This window comes from Silurus meridionalis, chromosome 2, assembly GCF_014805685.1.
Source record: "Silurus meridionalis isolate SWU-2019-XX chromosome 2, ASM1480568v1, whole genome shotgun sequence".
In the NCBI taxonomy this organism is placed as follows: Eukaryota; Metazoa; Chordata; class Actinopteri; order Siluriformes; family Siluridae; genus Silurus; species Silurus meridionalis.
This window is the reverse complement of record NC_060885.1, coordinates 33374196-33401780: the sequence shown is the minus strand read 5'-3', so window position 1 is coordinate 33401780 and position 27585 is coordinate 33374196. Positions and strand designations below refer to the sequence as shown.

The 27585-nt window shown below is 41.3% G+C and overlaps 4 protein-coding genes across 13 annotated transcripts in view; 2 read left to right on the top strand and 2 right to left on the bottom strand.

Annotated features, from left to right (window-relative positions):
• The window catches only part of dst (dystonin), a 125567-nt gene extending 117197 nt beyond the window's left edge, over positions 1-8370 (bottom strand). Inside the window, exons 1-4 of one of the 5 annotated variants that reach the window (XM_046865592.1) lie at positions 8241-8370; positions 6199-6708; positions 5846-5880; positions 5163-5354 (exon numbers count right to left, since the gene is read on the bottom strand). In XM_046865592.1, coding sequence (XP_046721548.1) covers positions 5163-5354; positions 5846-5880; positions 6199-6379 — 408 coding nt within the window. In that variant the 5' untranslated portion in view covers positions 6380-6708; positions 8241-8370. Of the gene's footprint in view, positions 1-5162; positions 5355-5845; positions 5881-6198; positions 6709-8240 lie in introns of those variants that run through there. The other 4 variants (XM_046865588.1, XM_046865593.1, XM_046865590.1 and 1 more) reach the window with 4 other exon arrangements.
• znf451 (zinc finger protein 451) lies at positions 8260-15291 on the top strand. Of its 5 annotated transcripts, none has more exons than XM_046865625.1 (14): positions 8260-8401; positions 8732-8863; positions 9182-9256; positions 10294-10407; positions 10500-10614; positions 10749-10899; positions 11449-11575; positions 11684-11843; positions 11946-12090; positions 12256-13709; positions 14287-14349; positions 14433-14510; positions 14605-14627; positions 15123-15291. In XM_046865625.1, exons 2-13 carry the CDS (start codon positions 8795-8797, stop codon positions 14616-14618), a joined length of 2565 nt encoding a protein of 854 aa, XP_046721581.1. In that variant the 5' UTR covers positions 8260-8401; positions 8732-8794; the 3' UTR covers positions 14619-14627; positions 15123-15291. The 5 variants fall into 5 exon arrangements, with proteins under 5 accessions (XP_046721581.1, XP_046721572.1, XP_046721557.1 ...); XM_046865616.1 differs by having other exon boundaries at positions 14605-14641; XM_046865601.1 differs by lacking the exon at positions 14605-14627.
• Positions 15292-15578: 287 nt separating this feature from the next.
• bag2 (BCL2 associated athanogene 2) lies at positions 15579-18079 on the top strand. The gene is made up of 3 exons (XM_046865645.1): positions 15579-16081; positions 17216-17325; positions 17437-18079. The coding sequence occupies exons 1-3, from the start codon at positions 15957-15959 to the stop codon at positions 17829-17831; spliced, it is 630 nt and encodes a 209-aa protein (XP_046721601.1). The 5' UTR covers positions 15579-15956; the 3' UTR covers positions 17832-18079.
• Positions 18080-19754: 1675 nt separating this feature from the next.
• On the bottom strand, positions 19755-27553 carry rab23 (RAB23, member RAS oncogene family). 2 transcript variants are annotated; one of them, XM_046868298.1, is made up of 7 exons: positions 27338-27553; positions 25340-25549; positions 24406-24491; positions 24091-24247; positions 23908-23990; positions 23514-23606; positions 19755-23131 (listed from the first exon to the last, which is right to left on the bottom strand). In XM_046868298.1, the coding sequence occupies exons 2-7, from the start codon at positions 25492-25494 to the stop codon at positions 22992-22994; spliced, it is 714 nt and encodes a 237-aa protein (XP_046724254.1). In that variant the 5' UTR covers positions 25495-25549; positions 27338-27553; the 3' UTR covers positions 19755-22991. The 2 variants fall into 2 exon arrangements, with proteins under 2 accessions (XP_046724254.1, XP_046724262.1); XM_046868306.1 differs by lacking the exon at positions 27338-27553 and adding an exon at positions 26867-27293.
• Positions 27554-27585: the final 32 nt, after the last annotated feature.

Genomic DNA, 27585 nt, shown 5'->3' with positions numbered 1-27585 from the left:
GTCAACTTTCAAGTCTAACATCCTTCATATGCTAACATTTCTGATTCAAAAGCATCAGTGTTCTCTGCTTGGTCAGGTTTGTTGCAATGGATGAGTCATCTAATTGTAGACTTGCTCACCACAAAACGTTCCTGTCTTCCGGAAAGGACAGAATACCATCCTCAAAAAAGAAACTGTTCTGCATCGTTAATGTGCACAGGAGTAAAATACACAGGCAGTGTTTTAAGCCCCTATAATTATTATGGAGTGAATATGGCTTATTTTTAATCCTTTGCCTAATTAAGGTCAACATTATTATTTTTGTCATTTTGTTTGTGCATTTTTTAATCTGCACCACCTTAACGAATGATGAAGTGAATTAGAAATTCATTATTTTAGATTCATACGTGAGTGAAACAGGACGGCTTAAATAACTGGAAATAATACATGTATAAGAGCAGACTTTCATGGGGGTGCCAATAATTGTGATATTCATTAAAAACATAGGTCAGAAGAACTGGTTTAAGTGAACAGGAAAGAAAAGTGTTGAGCAGAAAAGCAGCTAAAAACACAAAACATGTTAAACCTTCAAGTTATATGGATTACAGCAGCAACAATCCGCAGAGTTCCACTCTATACAGCCGGAAAAAACATATCTATGGTGAGCACTGTCTCAGATTCTGTACATGTAAAGACAGAATAAGGTCATCTGGTACGATAAATCATACTGTAGTGTCAAAATATATCAGCAGCAAGAATCTATGGAGCCATTTTGTACCAGTGTTTCAGGCTGGTGGGGGCAGTGTAGTGATATGAGGAACGGTTTCCCTATGATTTCCCTACGAGTCTCTAAAAACAAATCAAGGTTTATTCGAATGCCACAATCTTTTCTATTGTTGCATCACTTTACAGCGCTGATTTAATATCTCATTTATGCAGTTTCATTTTGTTAAATTCCTCATTGCCTCTTTCCCACTGTACATCTGATAAGTTCCTTCTTCCTGTACAAAGCATTCTTTAGAGCATAAATTATAAGTGATCATATTCCCCTTATAATGGACCCTGTCTGAGCTTCTCAAGTATCAAATGCTGAGGCAATCTGATACAGGTCAATAAAAATGGAGGAATATCTAAATGCGGAGAGTATAATCTGACGATAATGTGTAAGCCTCTCTCTAACACTTTTCTGATTAGTGCTCCATGAGACTGCATTAAACCCGAAACAGGACACAGGGTTTGGAGTCCCAAAAGGTTCAATAGCAGCGATGAGGCTACAAAACAACATTCCAGCTAATGCGGGTCATAACACTTAAAAAAGCAGGTTATTATAACATATAAAGGACACGCATTATATCAAGAAAGAAAAGAAACAATGGAGCACTGGATTAGGATGAAGAAACAGCAAGCACACCCGTGTTCACACAAGCATAATCCCTACACTTCATATCCTGTTTTCTTTACGCTAATTATCAGGCCCAAAATAATCCCTTGTCTGACTCATTTCCTGTTTAGTCACAGACTAAGAGGAGGATTTCAGGCCTTTAAAACCTAAAATATGCTTCTGACTGTCAGAATTATTTTGAATAACATCAGCACCATATCAGGCTCAGCAAATGTCTCCTATTAAAAGAAGAAACATTCGACTTATACACAAAAGGAAAAGAAACAACCCTGAATGCCTTTTAAAAGAACCTGATAATTAGAATATGATATTTAACAAATTCTTACACTGATTGGACCTTTAATTCATTGGTAACTGTCCAATAACAGGTTTGGATTTGCGAAGATGACTTTTGCTGTGCTTTAGAGTCTTTCTCCAATATAATACATTCCTACACGGCATTGTTCACATACTCGCTTACGTATCTTACATCCACATCTGGAGGATTAAGTGCAGCAGCGACTAGTGCTTACATCAGAGCCGAAACATCTGCGTCCATCTAGTTTCCAGGCCAGACTGTATTTTCATACAGTTTCATATACAGCAAAGTTTAACTGACAAGACAAGCTCCATTCCTCTTTAAAGCTCATGGAGGTCATGGGGCTGTGTCTCAATTTAAAAAAATCCAATATTAACTTTAAAATATGTAACACAATATTAGTTGACCTTTTTTGAACACAACAGAAATGCAAAAATTGCAGGTTCTCTGTGCAGATTAGGGTTGCAAAGGGACATAAAACAAGTTGTAAACCAGGAATTCATAAGAAATTATGGGACTTGATTAGAAATGTATATAAACTGTATCATATACAAACAAATATTTCTGTTATATCGTTAGAAGCCAACATGCATACAAACTTTTTTTTACAAATTTTTTTTTAATTACATTTTTGACTTTAATTTAATTTGTTGTTATAACTGTGTCGCACAAAATCTTTCACACAAAACAACAAAGTTGTAAATGTAGATTGATGCAATATTTCTGTTATTTGCATGAATACTCGACAAGATGGAAATGTTTTTTACATATTTATTTTATGTTTTTTGCCCTGTAGGGGGCGTGGCCTCAGCAGCCCTGCAGTAAGTGTGCTGTGTGCATGTGATTGATGAATGTGCAGGTAGAAATTCAACTGAAACTGCATTAAATCTGGTTGTTTTAACCAAAATCATCCTGCAAGATTTTTACTACATTTATATTCCACACTTATAGGCTCACCTGCAATTTTGCAAATTTCCATTTTATTCTCATTAATTCCCTTTAATTCCCATAGAAAGCTTCAAATCTTAAAAGTTTCTGGACTTTTGCAACCCTAATCATGCTAAAAATATTATTATTATTATTATTATTATTATTATTAGACACAATCAGCTCCAGAATTATTGGCACCCTTTAATAGCCAAGCATACATAAAATAATTCTACATTTCCCTCAACTAATATTAACAAAAATGTTCACTTCTCTTTAACTTCTTGCATCATTCTTGCATTCTCTCTCTCATGTCTATCACCAAATACTGAAAATTAATACGCATTGTTTCTTCTCAGTCTGAAAGAAATCTGTTGTTGCCTTCTCCTGTTCTTCTAAAGCAGAAATATAGGACTGCACACAAACACATTTGGCCCCGTCCCAAACGGTCCCCGCATCCCTGCAGTTCTCCTCTAAGTGGCTTTAATGTTGTTTCAGTCACATTGTTGCTGTCTACTAAACTATTAGCTGGGACGAGTCCTCGTTACTAATCACAAAGAGGCGGTGGATGAGTCAGCACTGCTGAAGATTACATCAGAGATGCTTGTCATCTCTCCTGAACCCCAATCAGAGAATCTTATAATCTTGTGAAGCCCCACAGGCATACACACAGGAGACTCACTGGACCGCCATTATAGGGTCCGTCATTCATTACCGTGCAGAAAACCAAAAAGCATTGCGTTTAAAGGAGACAGATGGCTGCAAGTCAAATAAGAGATAAAAATTTATAAACATTCATACCATTAACGAGTTATAATTTTCCCAAGAGGTGATGAAGACAAGAAAGAAACCATTATCCATCAACATTTATGCTTCTTATTTGTTAAAATTAAATTTTACATCATTTTTTGGTGGAAGAATTGTCTATAACTGCAACTTAACAATGAGGCAGCTACAAAATACCTAAACTATCACTAATGATATGTTCTACTGATCTTCTTTTGTCTTTCATTTTTTGCTTTTTTTCATGGAAAGTAATAATTAAGGTGTTTTGATGTATATTGATGTGTATAGTAGAGAACTTTAGATTATATTTTGTTGCTGTAACATGTATATATTTCCCCCACTGTGGGACAAATAAAGGAATTGTTTATATTATATTATCTTATATTTTTATATATGTAGAAAAGCACATATAATAAAATGAGATTATTTCACTGATGCATATTGAATTGCATTACAGCTGTGTTGGGTACGTCTTTGGAGTCGTTATATATCGTCACACGTTTTGGGTTGAAGGATAAACAATTACACTTGGATCTAAACAAACTAGATATTATCTCTAAAACATTAAACCTGTGTTTTGTCTTTTTCAAATTTTGGTTCGGAATTGTTCTGCTAATGAACTGTAATGGTCTGCAAAGTTTCACACATGATCGATCTACATAGCATTCAAGTCAGCTTCATGTAAAGGTTGTCGTTTATTCCAATCAGGATTAAGCAAAGGAACGAAACCCAACAGAGCTGAACAGAAAATGTGTAAATTTGTTATATTTCTTCACTCATTCGACCCCCCAAACCACCCCCACCCCCCACTAACAATATTTTGAACTAAATAAACACAACACACACATCTTTGGCTTGAACCTATGCCCTCATTTAATCCATAGCATATGAGCTAAAACAGTAATCAGCCCGAGGAGCTATGTTAGGCATTAATCGACGAGTCATCATAAAAAACAATGCTATGTTTATTTTTTGCACCAGTTACTATGGTGTTTATCAATTAGTGATTAGTTCCTGAATATCCACACATCTATTTTATATTTATACATATTTGAGAAATTTCACTTTTTGGCTAGAACTTCACGGCACACCCTAAAACACGTCGCTTTTGAGCTGAAAATATAGACCCATACTTTTCTATCAATCAGAAAAAAATGATAAAATCCTAAGAAACCCCTTTCCTTGCCGTTCTTGTTCCCAATGAGCTGGATCAGTGAGATGGATCACACAAAAGAAATAGATCAATCGGACCGAGTTTCCGTGCTGAACTCGGTCTCGTTCTCAGAAAGGCTCCAAGTTAGAATTTCTGTAGAAGGTTAGAGCCTATAACCGTCCACAGAGCCCTTCGAGGAAGCATTTTCTTGTGAATTCAATTAGCCTTCAAAGTTTAGTTCAGATTTTTTTTATGATTGTTGATTGAAAATACAATTACAGCCCAACATCATAACAATATACAAAGCATACAAACCTTCATTTGAAAAAAGAAGGTCTATGACGTCAGACAGAACTAACTGGACTTAATATTTAATATTTGTTGGTGGAACTTTCAGGAACTGCAGCTCTTGTGTCCTGTGTTCCAAAATGTTAGCTCCTGCTGGAGAAGGTTCGAGCAATCAAGCACTTAAGAAAATCGCTTGAATGTTATTTCACAGATTCATGTGAAGGGACCAAAACATCTTGAGGATGCGGTGGTCTTTTTTTTTTTTTAATGAACAATATGAATTTGGTGTGGATGTGAGGTGTTACCTGAGATAGAAATGGGAAACGTACACCTACTGGTCTGCGTGTGGGTGTTACTTGGACGGAGTGATAAAACTCTGGCTGGACTCTCTTGGTCACTTTGCGTTTCCTCACAGCACTGCAAGACTCAGGCTCACTTTCTGCTGGATCAAGCACAGGCCTCTCTTCACACACTCGAGCTCTTACACCCCTCCGGCCATGGCGTGGACTGTGGCGAAAAACCTGTGAAAATGCACCACATAACACATCCGTTTACCTGCACAGGGTCTTTCATTTAAAAGCTTTACCTTAATCACAGGTGCCACACGCACACCTATTTACTCTTAGCAGGTATAGTAATTGCGCATGCGCAATTCACGTTCTTCAGCCTGAACACTTTAAAAATGACATAAAATACAAGCAAAGAAAGCGGGGCACAACTTTCCCATTTTGTGTCATTATTCCCCGGACGATGGTTACTCGATAATTATGCCCTTGACATAAAAAATTAGCTCAGCTCACATTTCCACAAGCTGAAAGTATTTAGGTTAGCGACTGCGCATGCGCAATGCGTATTTTCCTTTAGAGAATTGCTGATGCGCATTCAGTCATAACGCATTAAGACAGACCAGAGCGCAACTTTTCCAAAAAGAATAAAAATGTGTAAACCAGTTCTCAGAAGCACATATCATGAAAGAACCTTGACATCAAGTAGGAGTAAAGAGAAACCTTACCTCGGATCGAAAATGATGCGTCCGGAGACCAGCTTCTGGAACAAACGGGAAAGATTGAAACATCTGAGCACTCATTACTATCCTACAGGATTCATCTACAGGACTGCTCTATTTATTTAAATGATAAGACTATCATGTCACATCGTCAGTCATGTCGTGTTCCATGACAGATGATGGAGTAGAGGATGCTCTGATGAAGCCCATCTAAACCCGGCTGAGAAATAAAAAACCCAGCACGGACACTAAATATGTGCAACAGTTTATTTAAGACATCATCATTATTGTTATTATCATCATCACCAAGATCAACAATAAGTGTTGGACTGGAGCCAGTGCATTGGCGTTGTACGCACCACGACTCCGCGATCGCCTGGAGAAGACGGATTTTATTGGGATCTTCTCATGGCGAAGCCTCCGATGCCAGCAGCAGAGAAAAAGGATGGTGGCCACGGTGCCCAGCAGGAGCAGGATGAGCAGTAGCACGCACTGGAGGCTCAGGGGTCGCAGCAGAACCAGAAACGCCGCAGCGATCATCGCGGTGTAGAGCAGCCCCACCTGCACGCGCGCGCATGCCTACGGGGCAAGAGGGTACCGGCGCGCGCTCTTCTCGCCGTCCGCCGCTACGTGCGGCTCCATTCAGCTGGACCACGTAGAACAGGGCATGAGTCAGCACGACCCCCGCTTTCACCGCCCATGCAGAATTGAGGATCAGAGAGAGAGAGAGAGAGAGAGAGAGAGAGAGAGAGAGAGATGGAGGTAGGGGGATGGAGAGAGGGGGATGGAGCGCATCTGCATCTGAGCTCAGCAAAGCTGCAGAGATCACGATATTTAAAGGCATCCGACCTGCGCACACACTGCGGTCTCTGATTAACACACACACACACACACACACACACACACACACACACACACTGGACCTTGATAATGCTACCAGATAATAATAATAATAATAATTATTATTATTATTATTATTATTATTATAAATTCACTTCAATAATTCCATAATTCACTCCAGAACTTCATGCACCCATTAAGAAATTAAATGCATGGAGAAAATAAATGCAGTTAATCTACTGACATGTTTTTGAGGACATGGACCTGAGAAACCAAAAGAAAGACATGAAGAGCATGCAGTAAACCTGAAATCAGAACCTGGGCCTAGAAGAAGGCAACACACCACATATAAACCTCAGAATAAGTTTTTTGTTTACTTCTTTATAAGATGAACTTTATATATATATATGTACAGTACATGCATCACATATCAATATTTTGCTAGTATTTACAACTCTATCACAATAAAATGTTACCTATAATTTCATGTATATATATAAAACTGTATTTAATTGTAATTGATAGAATATTGCAGATGATCTTCTACATAACTATATATCATCTGTACATTTCCTTTCTCCTATATTCATCAAATTGGTCTATGTTTCCGATGTGTAATCAGAATCAGAAATAGATTTATTACCAAGTTTGTTTACACACACAAGGAATTTGACTTGGCGACAGGAGCTTCCAGTGCAGGAGACAGTACAGACATAATATAACAAAATATAAGTAAAACAAACAATTAAATAATTTTCTATGTACAGAAGTAGAAATATTGTTGAAATGATATATATAATCCTATAATCCTCTCAGCAGTCCTGACTGTCTGCTGTAGCCCCCTGATGTCTGATTTGGTATCTGAACCAAACCAGACAGTTATAGATGTACACAGGACAGACTCAATAATGGCCGAGTAGAATTGTTTCAGCAGCTCCTGTGGCAGACATCTGCTGGGCCTTTTTCAGCAATGGAGTCAATGTTATTGTCCCACTTCAGGTCCTGAGAGATGGTGGTACCCAAAAACTTCAATGATTCCACTGTTGTTACAGTGCTGTTCATGATGGTGAGTGGGGGGAGTGCTGGGGGATTACTCATTAAGTTCACGATCATCTCAATGGGTGGGGGTGAGGGTGTTAAGATATTGATTGCACCATCTTTACAAATGCTTAAATTTACACACAAGGTCACTTCACACTGGGGTTTTTTTTTAATTGAGGTTGAAATCATTGGACTTCTGCATCACAGCCAAATCTTATATGACAAATGAGGTCTTATATGACAAATGTCCCCAGATCGTTCATGACTCTTTAGCTTTCCTATTGCAACCACTCCCCCTTCCGTGACGTCATTACAACGTAAACACAAATAAAAACAAATAAAAATAACAAAAATAATAATAATAACTGATAACTAATAAAAAAAATTGTTCAGTCGATCAAGGTTCGGTACATTTGAAATTGCTAAATGTTTTATGATTGATTAGCATAAAAAATTAAACGGTTGTTGTTGTTTTTGTTGTTGTTATTATTTGTTTTTCAAATCAAAACAAACCACTTACTGACTGATTCTCGACCTTTTCAATATGGCGGACGCGCCGACGCTTGCCTTTGAAGTTAGCATTTCCGGGGCAGGAGGTCTTTTACTTTAAGCTCGTGTGCGTTTGCGCGCGCGTGTGTTTTATCTGCACTAGTGGCATCACAACACTGTAAATCACAGCAGGTATGTTTCCTAACACCATAATCTACACCCTGTTGACTTTATTATACACAACCACCCACGTGATTAATCTGTTCCTGCACGTGATCATCACGTCTAAGGGTCACTAGTCGGTAATAATAGTTGCAGGCACGAGCTAAGGCAGCTAGCTGACTAGCCAAGCTGATGTTTGGTGAGTTGACACTTTGATGAGATCAGAAATGGCAGGTTTTAGGGTCTAATGTAGTCTAATGTAGTGTACATTATTAGCACGATCTTACCCTGTTATTGCACATTAGTGTCTGACGTGTATGCAGTGCACTGATCCTGTGTTGCTGATGTTTTCCTTTACAGATCTAAGACTCAGGAACTAACACACACACACACACACACACACACACACACACACACAGGACAATGTCTTCTAATGCAGGCACTGAAGACCCAGAGGAAGAGGAAGAGGAGGAGGATGTTGAATTTGTGTCTGTAAGTATAACGCAGTAATAAGTATTTCCTTTCTTCTATTTGCTCCATCATGCTGTGCTCTTTCTTTCTGCCAGTCTTTATAACACCCAGGACAGAAAATAATCTCTTTATTCAACCTTTAAATGTAAAAAAAAAATAAACAACTAGTCGTAGACTGAACCCTGACAATGATTTATATGTGATGATTAGTGGAGCTTGGTATCTGTGCAGCTTCTTCTCATTACACAGTCACTGTCAAGGTGCAGCATTATGCAGAGAAATCAGCAAGAAACCCTTTAGAGGAAAATGATGACCATAAATCTGTTCTTCCACCCTCAGGAGGGTCCTCTTAGACCTGTTCTGGAGTGTATAGACTTGCTGAGTGATGGAGAGGACGATGCAGGAGTGTGTACGGTGGGTGTCATGTCATGCATCCAGGGCAGATGGATGGCATACACTGTTGAACCATGTAATTCAGTCTAATTAATCTGATCAATGTATAGAAATATAATATCGGACACGCAGGTGTTAGTAGATGCAGAGTTACAGGTACGTTCTACAGTCTATTGATATGAACAGATTTCTTTTTAGATTGAGATCAGCATTTAAATTTAGATTGTGAATGAGCAACCTGGAGAGCATGAGAGTAAAACTCAGACAATATGAGGAAGAAACCCTGAGAGGATGCAGATTACTACACTTACCAGGAAACCCATTGTTCTCAGGTGCTTCTGTCTGAGAGGGTTTTGATCAGTACAAGTACACCGATCAGGCATAACATTATGACCGCTTGCCTCACGTTGTGTTGGTCCCCTTTTGCTGCTAAAACAGCCGTGACCCGTCGATCATTAACAGCATGAAGTTCTTCAGCAGTTTGAGCTACAGGAGCTCGTCTGTTGGATCGGAACCACACGGATCAGCCTTGGCTCCACACGTGCATCAATGAGACTCGGACGCCCACGACCATGTCGCCGGTTCACCACTGTTCTTTCCTTGGAGCACTTTTAATAGACACTGACCACTGCAGACCAGGAACAGCCCACAAGAGCTGATTTGGAGACGCTCTGACCCAGACGTCTAGACGTCACAATTTGTCAAACTCACTCAAATCCTTATGCCCATTTTTCCTGCTTCTAACATCAACTTTGAGGACAAAATGTTCACCTGCTGCCTAATAAATAAATCTACACACTAACAGGTGGCATGATGAAGATCATCAGTGTTCTTCACTTCACCACTCATAATGTCATAATGTTATACCTGATCAGTGATGTAGAAAAGTAAAGACTGCATACTGTGAATAAGAGATCTGGCAGCAAAAATCTGTTTCCTATCCCCTCATCCGGTTCTACCGATTTCCTAATCTTTAGTGAATTTAACTTTTCAGTGTGTTCAAAACTTTATCTTTCCTTTCTTCATTCCTTGCTCTCCATTAAAAAAAAAAAATCTAGATTGAGGATCAGGTGAACAGACAGAAAGCCCAAGCAGCGTCCACTTTGGACCGATTGGCTCGCCAGGTGGCTGTGGAGAAACAGGAGCGGGCGGAAAAGTGCAAAGCCTTCAAGGTCTGTACTTGTGAATTAAGAAAGGAACGTTACTAAACGTTTTTTAAGCCTGCGTGTGTTCAGAAAGGGCCGTGTTTGTATTGACCCTTTAGGAGAAGATGATCTCGCAGCAGGCTCACGGGCGTCGTGAGTTGGCGGTGAGTCGATGCAGCGGCGATGACAGCAGCGATGCCAAACGCTGTGTGGACATCTGGCTGAAAATGCCAGGTCGATATTATTACCTTACATTAGTTTGCACAGAGAAGTGTTGTGTGTCTCGAAGCGCAAAAATCAATATCATGGCGCGATACGACATGCTGCCGATTTCATTCGCCCGTGACCGAACGTCTTTTTCGGCTCAGGATTAACACCAGGCGTCATCAATACGGGTGGAAGCTGGAGGCACAGATCTGCTCCCAATCCCTCGTTAAGGTCCTCCCCTCAAACCTGCCCTGTCATTAACTGTGGACGGGTTTATGAGAATGTCCCTCTGCTTGAGGGGCACCTTAAAAGGTAAGTGTTAAACTTGTGTTTACCTGTTGGCTATGAATCATCCTGACACACCTGGGTACAGCTCGGGGTTTCACGTAGGAGTTCAAGATTTGAACATAAGACAAACCTTTATTCGTCCCACGGTGGGGAAATGTCAATGTTACAGCAGCACAATAAAGTGCAAATATGAAGCAGAGAGACGGTACAAATATATACAGTATATAAATACATAAAGTTTTCCCATCTCTCATTAGGATACTTTAAGGATTCTTACTATGATGATAGCGATATGTAAAAATTGTAAAAATATACAATTTACGCACAGCATTTTAATGACAGTATATAATGACAGATAAACCTACTAATTATTATTCTTTAATAACTTGAAGCTGATATAAGTATATATATATATATATATATATATATATAGTTTAAATGAATTAAAGGAATATTTACATTTGACACACGAGGTATTTTTATAAAAAAAATAAAAATGGAAGATGAAATATGATAATAGATAAAAATGTTAGATTGTGAGTCTGTATGTGGGTGTATTTGTATCTTTAATAGATTTGACCACTCGCCGTGCGACCCCACTATCACGCTGAAGGGCAGCCCTGCTTCTGTGCACGCCTGCGTGGCCTGCGGACGTCATTTCGACACCAAAGAACACTGGAGAACGCACTTGGAATCTCAGGTTTTGTTTGTTTATTTTTTTGGTTAAATATCTCACTATTTTTTGGCAAAATGTGTTTCCAAATCTCCGCACTGTAGAAGTGACTGTTCTGTATAATTGCTCTTCCAGTTGTCTTCCTCTAATGCTGGTGGTCATGACGGCTCTCAGACCTGCCAGTTGATTGTTTGCTTCGCTTGTCCTGCCTGTTTCCTCCTCTTTAACATCAAGAATGAGTGTCTCCAGCACATGGCGGCCAAAAACCACTTCACTCTGTCTGGCTTTCTACACGGTTAGTGAACATAGTCCAGGCTCTAGACCTTTATTTTTTTTACATGGCCAATGGAAATTAACATTAAACCTTTTTTTTTTTTTTTTTTTCGCTTTATAACAGAGATGAAGTCATCAGGGCCGATTCCTGTTCCACGATATGCAAAGAACAGACTCATTGCTTTATGTAAAGATGTTGCGTTTCGAGTCAGATGCACGGCTTGTTCAAAAGTGCTCACGTCACACATGGAAGCCAAGGCTCACTTCAAGTAAGCAGGCTTTTGTGTTTTTTTTAATATAAAATCAGTAGCAAGTAGAAAAACACTTATCTTAAGCCTCCTGTTCTTCTAACTGGAAGATTTGTCCCTCATTTGAAATGTCGGATGAATATAAACATTTCCATTATTTGCTGTATTTGTGTGTCTGTTTCCTAGTGTGCACTGCAGACAGGGTTGTGCGATTGCAGAAGCTGATCAGAGCGTGCCTGAGGTCATGAAGCAGATGACCGTTTTAAGCCAGTGTTCCTCCTGCTTCAAAATCTTCCTCTGCCAAAGACAGCTGGAGGAACACCAGGGACAAACGCAGCACGAGGTGGAGATGATCCGAAGCATGGAGCGAGCACTGCTTGTTTACAGCAACCACGCCGAAATCCGTCACGCCTCTAAACATGCCAACGCAACCGTATCTTCGTCCCATCGGGACAGACGAGACAAACACGACCGCCTTTGTTCCCCCGCTAAGCGGCAGAGACTGTCCGGCTCGAGTCCTCCGGCGAAGTGCGCCGTGAACTACGCCTGGTTCTGCGAGTGTGGCCTGCAGTTCCTGGAGGAGGATCAAGCCAGCAAACATCTTCTCGCATCCAATCAGATCTTTCACAAGTGTGGCGTCTGCGGGAAGCTCATGGGCGAATCGTCCATCACGCGTTTGCACATGAGCAGGTTCCACGGCGGCGCTCATCTGTCCAACTTCCTTTTCCACTGCAGGCTGTGCAAATTAGACATGCCGAGGATCGAGGACATTCTGACTCATGTCGGTGTTTCCCATCCAGGGCACAGGTACTACGAAGAACGAGAAAAAACCAAAGACGAAATCCCATCGTCTTCTCAGAAACCGTCCACCAGGGTAGATCACCAGCCGGCTGTTCCCAAGGAGCGGTGGCTGTGCCGAATGTGCGAAGACATCTTCGACTCTGAAGCGGCGGTGCTCAAGCACTGCAGCGACATGACCAGTCACAGCTTCCAGAGGTTCGCTTGTGGCCACTGTCCGCAGAAGTTCTTCAAAGACTCGACCCTCCGGAGGCACTGCGCTAACGAGCACGACAATCAACTGATCCTGCGCTACTTCTGCGGACTCTGTGACAGCATGCTGTACGATTCGGAGCAGGAGTTCCTGGAGCACTACGCCAGCCTGCACAGCAAGGATTACTACCAGCTTGACCCGGCCGAGAACCGATCCACTCGCGTCCCAGGGAGTTCCGACGAAGTACCGACGACAAGCAAAAACCTCGCCCAACTCTGCCCATGCATGGGCTCGCAAAAATCCAAAGAGGAAACCAGGTCCACCTTCACAAGATGCATGAAGCAGCTTTCCATCGAAGGGAAGTGCGGATACGTGTGTCAGCGATGCGCAGCCAAGACCAGCTGTTACGCCGAAATGAAAACGCACATGCACCTGAAGCACGAGGCTCTGGGCAAGGACAAACGCTTCGACGTGGTCTGCGAGGCGTGTTCCCAGAGCCACAAGGACGTACCCGGGTTCCACTCGCACTTCCACGCCCATCACTGCGCGCTGGAACCGTGCGTGTCCTCGCGACGTGAAGGATCGAGCAAAGACGTCGCTCCGGTCACGAAGATCCTGAACGCAGAGGAAATCTCTGCCGAAAAGAACGGTGAGGGGGGGTGCGGTTTTTAGACCCGAGAGGGCTGCAAAGGGGCTTTAAACTTTTCGGGATCGTTGACGGAAACTCTGGGGAATATTTGGAAATATTCTAAGTTGGAAACTTACCAGGAATTTATGGAAATTTATTCTACATTTGGGGAAAAATATATAAATTGCATCATATACAAAAATAAATATAAACGCATATAGACATTTCTTGACATTATTTTGTGTGCAGGATTGTAGAAAGTGTGTGTGTGGTGTAGTACCGCGCACTGCATGTAGGGGGCGTGGCCTCAGCAGCCCTGCAGTAAGTGTGCTGTGTGCATGTGATTGATGAATGTGCAGGTAGAAATTCAACTGAAATCGCATTAAATCTGATCGTTTTAACCAAAATCATCCTGCATGGGTTTTTTTTTCCAGCTACATTTAATTTCCCAGTTATTAGTGAACCTTTTAATTTTGTAAATTTCCATCTAATTCTTATTCATTCCCATGGAAAGTTTCCAATCTTGAAAATTCCTGGAATTTTCCAACTTTAGGAACGAATGATCACTGTACTCATTTTCCTGTTTGCTTTTTTCCAGCCGAGGAGTTTCAGGATGTTAAGCGAGCCATCGCATCGACCACCGTTTCCAAACAGAAGCAGGGTGAATTCTCGATTTCTGTGTTTTTTCTTGTCGCAGTTTTCAGCATGCGGACGCACATTTTTAACCATCGTTTGTTTCCTCAGACGACTTTGATGAGGAGATTAAACTGGCTTTGGCTTTAAGCGCAGAAGAAGCGAAGAAGCCGGCAGCGTTTGATCAGGGTGGGTGGAGGTTTTCTCTTTAAACGGTCAATGTGCGGACGGTGGATCGTGTCCGAGTTTGCGTTTGTTAATCCGGCGTTTATATTTTCGCCAGCTTTGCGTCTTTGAAAAGAAAAGGTACAGCATATCTGGTAAGCTCACACTGGGCAGTAAAAAGGGGAAGGAGTGGTTTGGGTGATGAGGAGCACTATTTGAAGTCGCATGTACACTGGTGTGGTGATGGAAACGTCCGATAAGCGCTTTGGATGCAACTGGAAAATGGAGCACTTAGCACTTTATGGAGACGCAGTGGCGAAAAGTGCTTTGTAAATCGTTTTCCTGTTTTCAGCTTCTCATTTGTCTACGCTGAAACATGACCATTTTTTCGTCCATGCTGAGGAAAGACATTTATGTGGTTTGAAGGGGTTTTGAGGGTAACTTCATACACCAAAACGAATTAAATAGTTTCACAAAAAACAAACAAAACAATTATTATTTCTTACATTTAATTAATCGAGATTCACGTATAAAAGGTTCGTACCTCCTAGGGTCACCCGTCCTTGTTTGTGTTTTTGCTACATTATTATCTATTTTCCTGTGCTCATTTTCTTCTCCAATTTTTGACCTTCACAGAAATGGAAGAGGCTTTGAAGAGAAGTCTGGTGGACTTTTGATTTGAAGGTGCACACACACACACCTTGATGTTTTTTGTTTGTTTTCATGCTGTTCCTCTAGTGACTGTAAGGTGTTCAATATTTTTGTTAATACGTTCTAAAAGAGTAAATAAAGAAAAACAAGCTTCTGTGTTTGCCTATTGTTTTTTTTTTGTTGTTTTTTTAACATTTATAATTAACATGATGTGTAACAAAATCTGAGAAATGAAATTGGGACTCAAACGGATCTCCTGCGTTCCTCACGACATGGTTTGACACAAATATTAGAAGGGTTTTCTGATTCAACCCTTTGCTTCATGGTCCTTTAATACGTCCAGCGTTTTCACATCCTGGTCTGTTCTCAGGACAGTTTCCGAAGGTCTCATTGTTCATGGTTTCCTGCATTTGTGGTAGATTTGTTGATCACCAGATATTCACATTTGTTCCCTGAACCATTAGACCATCTGTATTACAGTAGAGTGGGTTTCAGGGTGGCGATTTCCTTCACCTCACACAACCACAAGGATTCCTCAGAAGGTTATTACTAAGAATTCCACCCTTCCTCTAGAACACTCCTCCGGGTTTTAGAAAGGAGTGCGAGTTTACCCCGGGGAAGTTCCAGCCCATTTTTGGAGATGTTCCTCAGGGCCGCTGTCCATCAAGGAAACCTCTAGAAAGCTGTGGAGTGAAGACGAGGAGAGAAGAAAAGCGAGCCGCTGCACAAAGTCCACGCAGAGGTTTTTGCGCACTGGGTCGTGCGTAATCGGACACACACGCGGATACACACACGCGGACACACACTCCGAGTGCCATCATGGCTCAGGCGAAAATCAACTCCAGAATGAACACCGACGCGTCCAAAGGCAAATTCAGCAGGTCGGTATCGATGGCGGATCGCTCCATGCGCTTACTGGAGAGTCTGGATGAGATTGAAATAAGGTACGTGGGTCTTTTTTTTCTATTATTATTCATATCCGTGAAAGACCAGGGCGAGGACTCATCCTGTGGCCTTATGATAAGGAGATGATCCACCCGTGGACGCATCAGGTCTGATTACAAATGCTTTAAATATCCAAAGAAACCCTGTTGAGTAAAAGTGCATGAGTAAAAACATCGACAGCTGGGAAAAAAAAAGTGTGCGAGGCTATAAATATCATCTGCAACGCGAGGTGTACTGATGGCACAAGCCTGCAGCTAAGATCCGACCATGAAGAAGTTCCACAAGTCTGAAGATTCCTTCTAATTCAAGCAGCTTTGGTCTGGTGCTTCTCCAGAAAACCTGGGCTGCATGAATTAACTCATAGTCATGCTGGTGATCTCCAACAGATCATGGCTTTTACTTTTATAAGTCTATAAGTTCCTGGACATTTTCTCCTAAGAGCTTTGTTAACTTCTAGAACTTTTGCCAAACTTCGAAAGATAGGACACTTTTTACCATTTGCATGAAAGATTTAGAAGAAAAAAAACGAAATTAAAATCCAAGAAGCCTCTAGAAACAAGAAGAATGATCATCTCTGAAGACCATAAAACAAAAAAAAATACTTAAGAGTATAGTCCAGCTATTTTCCCAGTCGTTGAACATTCTTACACCATAAACAGCATGTAAGCACCTCAACGCCTCTGATGATTGCCATGTTGCTTTAGGAGGATAAGAACTTTGTTTTTCAGATCTCAAGTAAAAAACAAACTGGACCACACATGGGAGCAGAACCTGTCAGAGTACCGATAGCTTTGAGGGACACGTGTTCAGCTACGTGTTGAACGTAATTGATTGAATGTCTGGTCCTACTGACAGAACAAAGTTCATGCTGGTTTACAGCCACCATATTGTACGTCAGCAGGAGTTCTAATGAGGTCACGCCCGAAATCCCAAGTGACCCTTATATATTGTTCCATTCATCCATGTTCAATCATAAAGTTCACTATTGTGTCTTTAGATCGAAAACCTGCTGAGAAATGCACTGGGTTACGAAACTATTATGCAGAAATTAAATAATTCATGACAACATTTACTGCTTAAATAACGTGTGAAAACAAATGTTTTTAAAAACAAGAACCATGGTGTTGTTTCAGGGTGGAGACACTGAGGGAAGCAGCCACAGCCATGGAGCAAGAGAGGGAGTGCTTACTCGAGATGATCCAGTCCATTCAGAACAGCCAGGAAATGAGAAGCATATGTGATGGTAAGCCCACACACACACACACACACACACACACACACACACACACACACACAAAACTATCTTGTATAAAAGTGCAGACCTGAGACACGTCCTGCTTTTCTGTGTCCCCAGGAGAGCGAGAGGAACTCTCTCTGACCGCTAATAGACTCATGGGCCGGACGCTGACCGTGTCCGTCTCTGTAGACACCATCCGGAACCCACAGCAGGAAGACGCGCTGAGGACGGCCATGGCAGTCATCGACGAAATCGCTGCCAAAGTCCTGGATGACATGAAGAACGCGAGGAAGAAGCTGCAGGCTCTCCACGCAGCCTGTCTCACCGAAGCACCGCTCGTTCCCATCGACCAGAAATTCCAGAGCATCGTGATCAGCTGCGCGCTGGAGGACCAGAAGAAAATCAAGCGGCGACTCGAGACGCTCATACGGAACATGGACAACTCGGAGAAAACCATTCGGATCATGGACAGCCAGAAGGTGGACAAGTCCGAAAGTGCAAATGGGAAATGATGACACAGGGTTTGGATGGAACAGGGTGTGGAGTGTCGTGTCTTCACTAATCACTGGGATCAGCACCACGTTTGTACAGTATATGATGTGTTTATAGAACACAGTGTTGTACCACCATTCTTTTGACTTTTATAACTACAATATGAGTAACAGAGATGCACCAAATAAATAATTTATTAAGTCAAGGCAACATTTGTTTCCTCCACTTGACTCATTCTAAATAAACACCAAATAATGCACAAGCTTGATTTTATGTTTGGTTTTGAGTCCATCTGTAGTTGAGGCGAGGAACAATTAATAGCTTGCAAACCAAAAAACCTCTGGCTTAGGCCACACCCACTTCATATTTACAGTATATGTATATCTGAATATACAGTGGATGAAGTACACAAGCAATGTAGTTGAGTTAAAGTAGATCCACTCGGTAAAACGTGACTCCAGTAAAAAGAGTTCCTTTAAACTTTCACTTGAGTAAAAAGTACAAAAGTATTTGTTTTAAATGTACTTAAGTATCCAAAAGTTCAGATTTATTACGGTTTCTATAATGTTTCTATTATCGTTTTTGTCACACGATTCTTTACTCAATCAACTCAGTTTATGTGAATAGACTCGAATGTGACTCTCAGCCCACTGATCTATTAATAGAATGATATTAATGACTCAAACACTGATTGATTTCTATTACAATGATCATGAACACAAAACCTTTTCAACGAGGTCACGTGTGTTGTGTCGAGTTCGAGTCTGGAGTTTCTTCATCATTTATTCCTCTGTAAATGTTCTGCTTGATGTTGAACTGATGTTAAACTGTATGTTGGTGATCAGTAGATGCACCAAGCACCGATCAGAACACTTGTAAAACAGAGCATGCGCTCGATTCTGATTGGTGACTTGCCGCGTGTTTCACCAGTTACGTTTTTATCCTCATTAATAAAAAGGAACGACTGATTTCTGCAAAATGTAGTTGAGTAAAAAGTCAAATATTTGACTGAAATGCAGTGAAGGTAAAGTAAAAGTCTCCCCAAATGGAAATACTTCAGTAAAATACAGACACATGAAAAAGCTTCTTAAATACAATAACAAAATATATTAAATTTCTTTCTGTCCACATCATGAATTCATGTAGAAACAGTATTATTTACCTCATTATACCCTAAATCTATGGGATGTTGTTTGAGCTGCACGGATTTGAAATGGGCCGAGTCTTCACCATGCTCCAGTGGAATTTTTCATAAAGCTGTTAAGATTGTCGTATGGTATTGAACAATGCTAGTCACGTGATCTAACGCTCAGGAGTGAACAAGGGTTCGAGAAGCCGTAGTCAATGGAAATGAGATCGTGGATCAAAAGCTGAACGTTGTTGACTAGCGGACGATCGTACGAATATAACACTAGAAACCAACCAACGCCAATCAATATCTCAACCTGAGCCACCTCAGAGACCTGATCACACCTCGCACTGCACCACACTGTTTGAGATCCTTCAGCACTGCACCACTGGTACCACCTTCCCTCAGAATGAGAGGTAAGTACACTCCAAGGCTCTTCTCTGTTCTGGCACTGAGGTGGTGGAATGAACTTCTCCTAGATGTCCATACAGCGGAGTCCCTGGCGATCTTCAAGTGACAGCTGAAGACCTTCATCTTGCTGAAACACTTAAATTAGCACTTTCCAAGTTTGCTTTGTGGAATTCAAGAGTTATATTTATAGTAAGTTTGTAATCTGGCGTACCAGTGTAGATTTATTCATTGCTAGAGACTCAAAGCACTTTTGTACGTCGCTCTGGATAAGAGCGTCTGCTAAATGCCGCATATCAATGTATTATTTTCAGTGATTTAGAATTTAGTTTAGACAGCTTTATAGTTTTCCAAGGGTACATGCTCAAACAATATATAAAACAGCTTTCTAAATGGAGACAGACGGTTAAAATAGATTCTTTATTTGTAAAATGACTACCATCTACCAGAGCAAAGACGTTCAGGTACAAAGTGACACCAGATAAGACACGTTCAGAGGAAAAACTTATCACACAAAAGTGTTTAAATAAGATTTCTGTGTAATATTTATAGTGAGTGCAGGAATGCTCGCTAACTTGTACTCGTAATGTAGTTACTATAAAGGCATCATAACCAAAAAAAAAAAAAAAAAACACTAGTTGTAACAGATTAATATATAATCGATATTTTTTTTTATGTAAGTTTGTGCATTGTGATAAAGTGACCTGGTTTGTTTTTTTATTTTTTTGACAAATAAAGTGCCTTGAATCCATTGTAGCGTAGGCAGGAATGCAAAGAGCGTAAATGATTTGATTTACAGAGAATTACAAAAGATCGCAACTTGTAAACATCTCGCTGGTCATTGTGGCCAAGTACCGTCCATACACATTCATACACGAGTCAAATGTAAGGCATGCATGTTGTGCATAAATGTAAAAAAAAAAAAAAAAAGAGAGAGACGGAATATTAATAATAAAAAGGCTGAAAAAGCCTGAGCGATCGAGTGTTTGACATGTTTCCAGGTTCGCTGAGCTGAAATGGACGATTTCTTTATTACCTTAGAGACTGATAAAGATACAATCAAGATTACAAACAAATATGATGTCTTGCAGTAATCACTGTAGTTTGAAGAGAGAGAGAAAAAAGCCCCTAGAACACAGAAGAGTGCAAAAGCTTCTGCAAACCTCAATTCAATTCAGTTGCATTCCATCTCATTCTTTCATTCATGACTTTGGATACAAACATCTACTGTATAAACAAGTCCAGAAATGGCTCCAAAATCTGACTTAAACAAGACCATGAGCATGTCCAAATTCAGAAAAAGGACAAGATGGATGTCAAACTGGTGCACAAGTTTTGTTCTTTTTGGGAAACCTGAATTACGTGGCCTTAGTTTCAATAAGTTTCATTTCAGTATTAGTGAAATGATGGGAAACTTATAGGAATCTACAGAAAACACAGAAATTTGATGTTTGTCTTTGGGCATCTGAAAGGATGTTTGAAAGAAAGTTTGGTTGTCTTGAAGGGCATTCGGGTGTCTGAAAGGACGTTCGGGAGTCTGAAAGGGCGTTTGAAAGAACGTTTGGGTGTCTGAAAGGATGTCTGAAAGGATGTTTGGGTGTCTGAAAGGACGTTGGGGAGTCTGAAAGGACGTCTGAAAGGGCGTTTGAAAGGGCGTTTGAAAGAATGTTTGGGTGTCTGAAAGGACGTTTAAAAAAACGTTCGGGAGTCTAAAAGGACGTCTGAAAGGACGTTCGGGTGTCTGAAAGGACGTCTGAAAGGACGTTTGGGTGTCTGAAAGGACGTCTGAAAGGACGTTTGGGTGTCTGAAAGGACGTTTGGGTGACTGAAGGGACGTCGGAAAGGACATTTGGGTGTCTGAAGGGACGTTGGGGTGGAGTTTAGGTGTGTGAAAGGACAGGACTGTTTCTCGACAAAAATCACGGTAAGACATCCATTTTGGGCCTGGAATTGCACAAAGAAGCTCGTTGCGATTGTTCCTACGTCTTAAGGTGGCAGATTGTTTAGAACCTTTGCTCTCCGAAGTGCAGCTAAGGGAGCAGCCATTTTTTACACTGGAAATCTTGAAATTAGTGTCTTAGATAACATCTCATTATCCACTTTAATAGGAACATTTACCAATCCGGTGCATCAGCAGTGCAATGCATAACCAGCAGATACTGATCCAAGCATCCGGGTGTCACTCGAGAAATCACTGGAGTCATCAGTTCTGTGCCGCTAATAGAGAGGAACCCGACGTGGCCTCCTGTTACCGACCATCAACATGTCATGCATTCTGAAATACTTTTCTGCTCACTGCAGGTGTAAGAAGTGTTTACTGTAGCCTTCCTGTGAGCTCAAACCTGCTGACCATTCTACTCTTCTACACCACTGATGCTCACTGGACTACACTCAAATGTGAACATGAAGTGAAGCTCTTGACCTTGTCCTTCTTCGACATGGTTGCATGATTTAATATTTACATATGTACTGGGGAAAACCAGGAGTGGGAGTGTATTCAAGACTGCATATCAAGTCGCCATAAAGAGCAACTGGAATGAGGTTTTAACAGAAGATCTACAGGAGGTTCCTGTGTTTACAAGCAGCAGAACTACAGTCTTACAGTCTGCTCAGATCCTGTGCTTCCTGTGCGTTCGAGAACTCTAGTGTCGGCCGTGACAAGCGGCACGTCCATCTTCCAGGAGGTTTTAATCCGATCGCGCTAAAATATATTCGACCGGGCGTGGTCACGTTCTCTGGAGTTAAAATCGTACTAACAATATTTACATTTCTTACAAGTACATAGAGTTTGAAAAACTTCTTTTTTTTTGGCACTGTGTTAAAGCCGAGGTTTCGAGACGACGTTGTTCGTTTACAAAAATACCTTTTCTTTTTATTAACTGTTACGGATTTATAATCATTTTTATGGAAGGAAAACTGCATTACGAAATCATATACCTCCACACACACACACACACACACACACACACACACACACACACACGACAGAAAATAGTCCAATGCACAAAAGGTTAGAGTAAAAATAAACGTTATAAGAATTCTTGTTAGTGTTCGTGTGCATTAGTTACCCTGCTCTACTCCGTATGAAGCGACACACAATCGTACTTCCTGTATTACTGACGTCGCTACTTCAAATTCGTTCTTTCTATTCGAAATATAAAAAATAAAAAAAAAATAAGTTTGTAATTCAATTTAAGGGGTCAGAATGAAAGTTATTGTAAGAAAAGCAAAAAGGGACATTTTAGAGACTTTTGTTAGAAAAAAAGTTTAGATTTGATTAAGCTAGCCATTTGGCTTCATCATCTTCCTCCTCATCATCCATACCAAAGGCCCGGTCGAAGCGTACGTACCGGAGCGTCGCAAACCCTTAGGGAACACACATTCCCACAGTTCCAGCATTACAATACATCCAACACCTTACTTGACAATGACAAGAGACGCATCTGAGACACGTAACGGAAACCACAATGTGTGGAGAAAAAAAAAAAAAAAAACGGGCTCAGTTTAAACCCCACCTCCGTCTGCACCTAAAGGCTTTACACTGAGACGAGGCTTTTCACAGACTCTGGTTAGTGTCGAAAACGATGCGCATCACCCAGGACCCCGCAATGCAAACAAGGCTTAACGCGCCAGAGGAGACGTTCTAGAGGAGTCTGCAGCTACCGAAGGGGATTTTATTCTTCTTGGTTCTCTGCTTGTTCGGTCGTAGGTTGATGACCTCACGGTAGTTGAGATCGCCCGAGTTCTGGTTCGGGTGGTTGCCACTGCTAGTGTTGAATACGCCTAAACAAAAAAAAAAAAACAGCACAGGGATTATTCATGACTTGTTTTTATTCCACGTGTCATTTCAACGTCGGCTGAAGGCTCCAGATCATTTTGTCAGGAGGACGTGCTGAACTGAATGCAAGTAAGAAATAAATCCTACTGAATTGGATCATTTTTCCAGAACAGCTTGGCTTGAACTGGTTTATTCCTTTTATAAAACATTGACTTTCAAATACAATTCTTTTATAAAAAAAGAGAAACAAAAAAGTTTTTAATCATTAAATCAACAATTTACGCACGAGCTGTTGCTATGGAAACCATAACGTATTTCTATTAGTATATCAATATATCTGTCAATTGCTGAAAGAAAAAAAAAAAGATTTTCTCTTTTATTTCTCACCAATTTTATTGCTCGACGTGTGAACGACTTCGGGATCGTCGGCCGTCTGCTGCTTCAGTCGCTGCAGGTATTTCTCCGCTAGGTATTTAAAAACTACAAGGCAGAACGACACGGTAACACACATGGAGAGAAGAATCATGTGTAAATCAATCTCAGGATGGATCTACTCAGGATCTACCACCGCTTCACTCATCTCTCCATCTATCTTCTACTACTACACCACTGATCCATCCAACCTCTACCAATTATCCACTAATCCCTCCATCTATAAATTCTAATCCAAGATGCTAATCCTGGGCCCTTGAGCAAGGCCCTTAACCCTTAGTGTAAAAATGAGCAGAGTGAACACCGTTAATGTAAATGTATAGCGTGTTACTGTAACTGTGCTACGAACCTTCACTGACATTGAGATCCTCCTTCACAGAGGCGCGATAAAATCTCAACTTGAGCTTCTTAGCAAGACCCTCCGCTTCCTCGCTGCAACAGCAAAGGGGTTAAACAATCACGTGACATGAAGGACAAATAAATACCAATAGATTACACTTCTACACTAAAGTCTTATTTTAACCCCTCGTACTTTTTTATCACCGTGTCGTCCAGAAGATCAATTTTGTTCTGCACCAGGACGGTGGGAATGTCTCCAACTTCCATCTCCACTTTCTCTCTCCAGCTGCTAATAGCTTCGAATGACTCTCGGTCTGTAGTGGAGAAGACGAGTACGCAGGCCTGGGCACCTATAAAGCGTACATCAAACGCCAAAACAACAAACAAACAAAGAAAAAAAAACATGCAATAAATTGTTAAGATCATTTGTCCTATTCGTAGTATATTATTTGAACTTTTCTGTCCAGAAATCCGACCGTTAAAATGTTGCCATCCTGTTCAGCCTCACCTCGATAATACGCCTTAGTGATCGCATCGAACTCCTCCTGACCCGCCGTGTCCCACAGCATCAACCGCACGTCCTCGTCGTTTACTCTGAAAACACAGAACATAGCAAACATGTCCCCGTAAAACATCCAGGATTTTCAACATCTGGAACGTATTGATTTCCTGCTGCTTTAACGGGATCAAACGTATAACCTAAATAAAGGATTCATCAATTCATACCCAAACAAAAAAGAAAAATATTACGAAAAATACACTTTTTTGGAAAGATTGCATGCAAAAAATCGAACGCTTACAAACTCCGGATTAGTTTCTCAAATCTTTCTCATGTAAAATGTTATAAAATTGGACGCCACACAGCCGCCTATTACATAAATCCTTTCTGAATCAGCATGACTCCGGCTTAGTCTGATTTCCATTATTGCGTATTGTACAATTTTTGTACACATGCTGAGTCAGAATTTTAATCACAATAGCTTTTGCTCAATTTGAAGAAAAGAAAGAAAACCTTTAGAGGCAAATCTCTGCTACTTCCTGAAGCTCATAATGAGATGTCTGCACACGTCTACGGGTAATCTGGGCCACTCTTTATGAGCAAACGACTCCAAATGTCTCAGGTTTGTCTCAGGGTGTCTCCTCCAGACTGTATGTTTCTACGTCTTTATATAAAATCTTTAGCAGATTAAAAGCACATTCCATCTCGAAGAGTACCGAGTCTGTATCGAGCCTGTATCGTAAATCACGTGGGTGACTAGTGTAAGCCTTTTCTGGAGTACATAACAGGTTTATTAAAGAGCTGTAGGTTCTAACGCTTGTCCAGATGAATAGCAGGGAAGTCTAGAAACCCAGACATCCACTGATGACCAAAAAAAAAAACCCCACACGACTCATTAAGCCGCGTTAGAGCGATTACTGCTGAGCAAACAGAACACACTTACACTATTTGCCTTTCCAAGAAGTCGACGCCGATGGTCTTCTTGTAGTCCTTGGTGAAGATGCCCTTGCAGTATCTCTGGATCATGCTCGACTTGCCAACGGCACCGTTTCCCACGACCACCACCTTGATGGCCACCTCCATATCCTCTTCCAACATGGTTGCAAGCTGGGCTGGAAAATTCGCACTGCTTATAATCGCTTAAAGTTCTTCCCTGTTTGGGAACAAAAAAAAAAAAGCCTTTAGACATTTTCTTAGGTCGTATTGAGAGAACCAACGCGAGACGGAAAAATGACACGCAGATGTCATGAGAGCTTTAATCACCAGGGTCGATCGTTCTGCACATTTATTTCCCCCTGAAGGAGCGAACTGTGTGTTTCTGGGGTGTGGTCCACCTGGTGTGTACTTTTCACAGAATACGCAACGTTTCACAATTCATGGAGAAGAAAATCCACACAAAAACGGATACTAAATGTGCTTCTGAGAAGTTTTATGGAGTTTAGAGGACAGACATACAGCAATGCCTGTTAAATGAGCTCACACAAAAAACACAGGAGGGACGTTAGGACATCGGAGAGACCACACTGCTTGCATATTCGGTTACGTTACAGAGGCCTCTTGACTCTTGTCTCTTAGAAAGGTAACTAAATCCAGCGGGACCATCTGACGCAACAGCCATAACCACAGGAGCATCAAACATGACTCACGTTGCTCAGCAGTGAAGGTGATGGAATAAGATTTTTTGAATGAAAAGTTCAAACATTTAAAAGCAAACTCAAAGAAGTAAATGAATACAGTTCTTTATCTTCATCATCATCACGCTCCACATGCTCCATTAGAGAGATTTTAAGAACCCTGGTGTTGATCGGTTAAGACGATATGGAAACCCCAGATCCCCTGCCATTTCTTTTTTCTGAAGCAGTTTATCTCATGGACCGTCGGAGTCGAGCGACACTAAATCAGGAGTAATCATATGGGATTGAGGGGAATCAGAAGATCTCTCGAGTCATAGCTGAACTCTCTCTCACACTATCTCCCCAAGGCACATACTTCAGGTTTACAAAATGTCCACACAAGGATTATCAGATGATACAACTGTAGGTGAGAATAACCCAAAGATTTGATCACGGTGTGAGATCATCTCTAAGACTCAAAGAAAAAATAGCAGGGGAAAAAACCCAGGACAGGATTAGTTACAGCATTAGTTGGTGATCTTTAAAATCTTCCATGAAAATATGTACCCAAAAACAACTCAATTACCGATCATCATTCCCCCCAGCGTTCCATCACCGATCATCATTCCCCCCAGCGTTCCATCACCAATCACTATTCCCCCAAAGCGTTCCATCACTGATAATCATTCCCCCCAGCGTTCCATCACCGATCACCATTCCCCCGAAACGTTCCATCACCGATCACCATTCCTCCCATTAGTCAATCACTGATCACAATTCCTCTTAGCAATCCTTCACCGATCACCATAACTCCTAGTGTTCCATCACCGATCGACGACAGAGATCATGCTATTTACCTTCTATTACAGCAAACCTCCAGGTGTTCCATGCATCTTCAGAAAACCAATAGCACGTTTCGATCATGACGACAAATTCGCAGATATATGACGTCACCTGGCGACGGTTTAGCGTGCATTAGGTACTTTCCCCTGAGAGAAAAAGCGGCCAACATGGACTTCCAGCACCAATGGGCCGTGTGTGTATCAACAGGTGGGGATGAGGTGTGTGTGTGTAGGCAACCTGTAACCAAGGAAGAGAGAGTGTGTGTGTGTGTGTGTGTGTGACACGGAGGATAAACACACTGATTCATGACCTACAGTCTGTAAGTGCACGGGAACACCGTTATGCTAGCTCAGGTCCCTACAATGACTAGCTGCACGGCTGAAGGCTTTTCCTCCCACACCGGGTTCCGCCTCCAAATCCCGTCTTTAAACGGCAACATTTATCGGGTAAACACACGAACAATCCGCGTCCGTATCTCGCCTTACCCGCTAACGGCTTCTCCTCCCGCTACATTCTTGAGTTTGGTACCGAAGCCGCGTTCATCAACCTGGCCGGAGCTCCGGTGTCGCAAAGTGTCGCAAACTCACGCGGTTTAAACCATCGGACGTTGCCGTATTCCGTCTATACGCAGTAAGTGTTTTCGCTAGTCATCTACATTGAGAGTGAAAATCCCGAACGAGGCGCTTCTCCGTTAGACGTGCTTCCTTTCACACCTCTGCCTAAGAGAAAAATC

Coding starts and splice junctions, on each gene's coding strand:
- rab23 (XM_046868298.1), bottom strand. CDS start 25,494: ATGTTGGAAGAGGATATGGAGGTGGCCATCAAGGTGGTGGTCGTGGGA. Junction 23,991..24,090: donor GACGACACGGTGATAAAAAA/GTACGAGGGGTT, acceptor TTGCTGTTGCAG/CGAGGAAGCGGAGGGTCTTG. Junction 23,132..23,513: donor CACGTCGAGCAATAAAATTG/GTGAGAAATAAA, acceptor TTTTTTGTTTAG/GCGTATTCAACACTAGCAGT.
- znf451 (XM_046865601.1), top strand. CDS start 8,795: ATGTCTTCTAATGCAGGCACTGAAGACCCAGAGGAAGAGGAAGAGGAG. Junction 10,615..10,748: donor CATCTGGCTGAAAATGCCAG/GTCGATATTATT, acceptor TTTTCGGCTCAG/GATTAACACCAGGCGTCATC. Junction 11,576..11,683: donor GAACGCACTTGGAATCTCAG/GTTTTGTTTGTT, acceptor TTGCTCTTCCAG/TTGTCTTCCTCTAATGCTGG.
- bag2 (XM_046865645.1), top strand. CDS start 15,957: ATGGCTCAGGCGAAAATCAACTCCAGAATGAACACCGACGCGTCCAAA. Junction 16,082..17,215: donor CTGGATGAGATTGAAATAAG/GTACGTGGGTCT, acceptor GTGTTGTTTCAG/GGTGGAGACACTGAGGGAAG. Junction 17,326..17,436: donor AATGAGAAGCATATGTGATG/GTAAGCCCACAC, acceptor CTGTGTCCCCAG/GAGAGCGAGAGGAACTCTCT.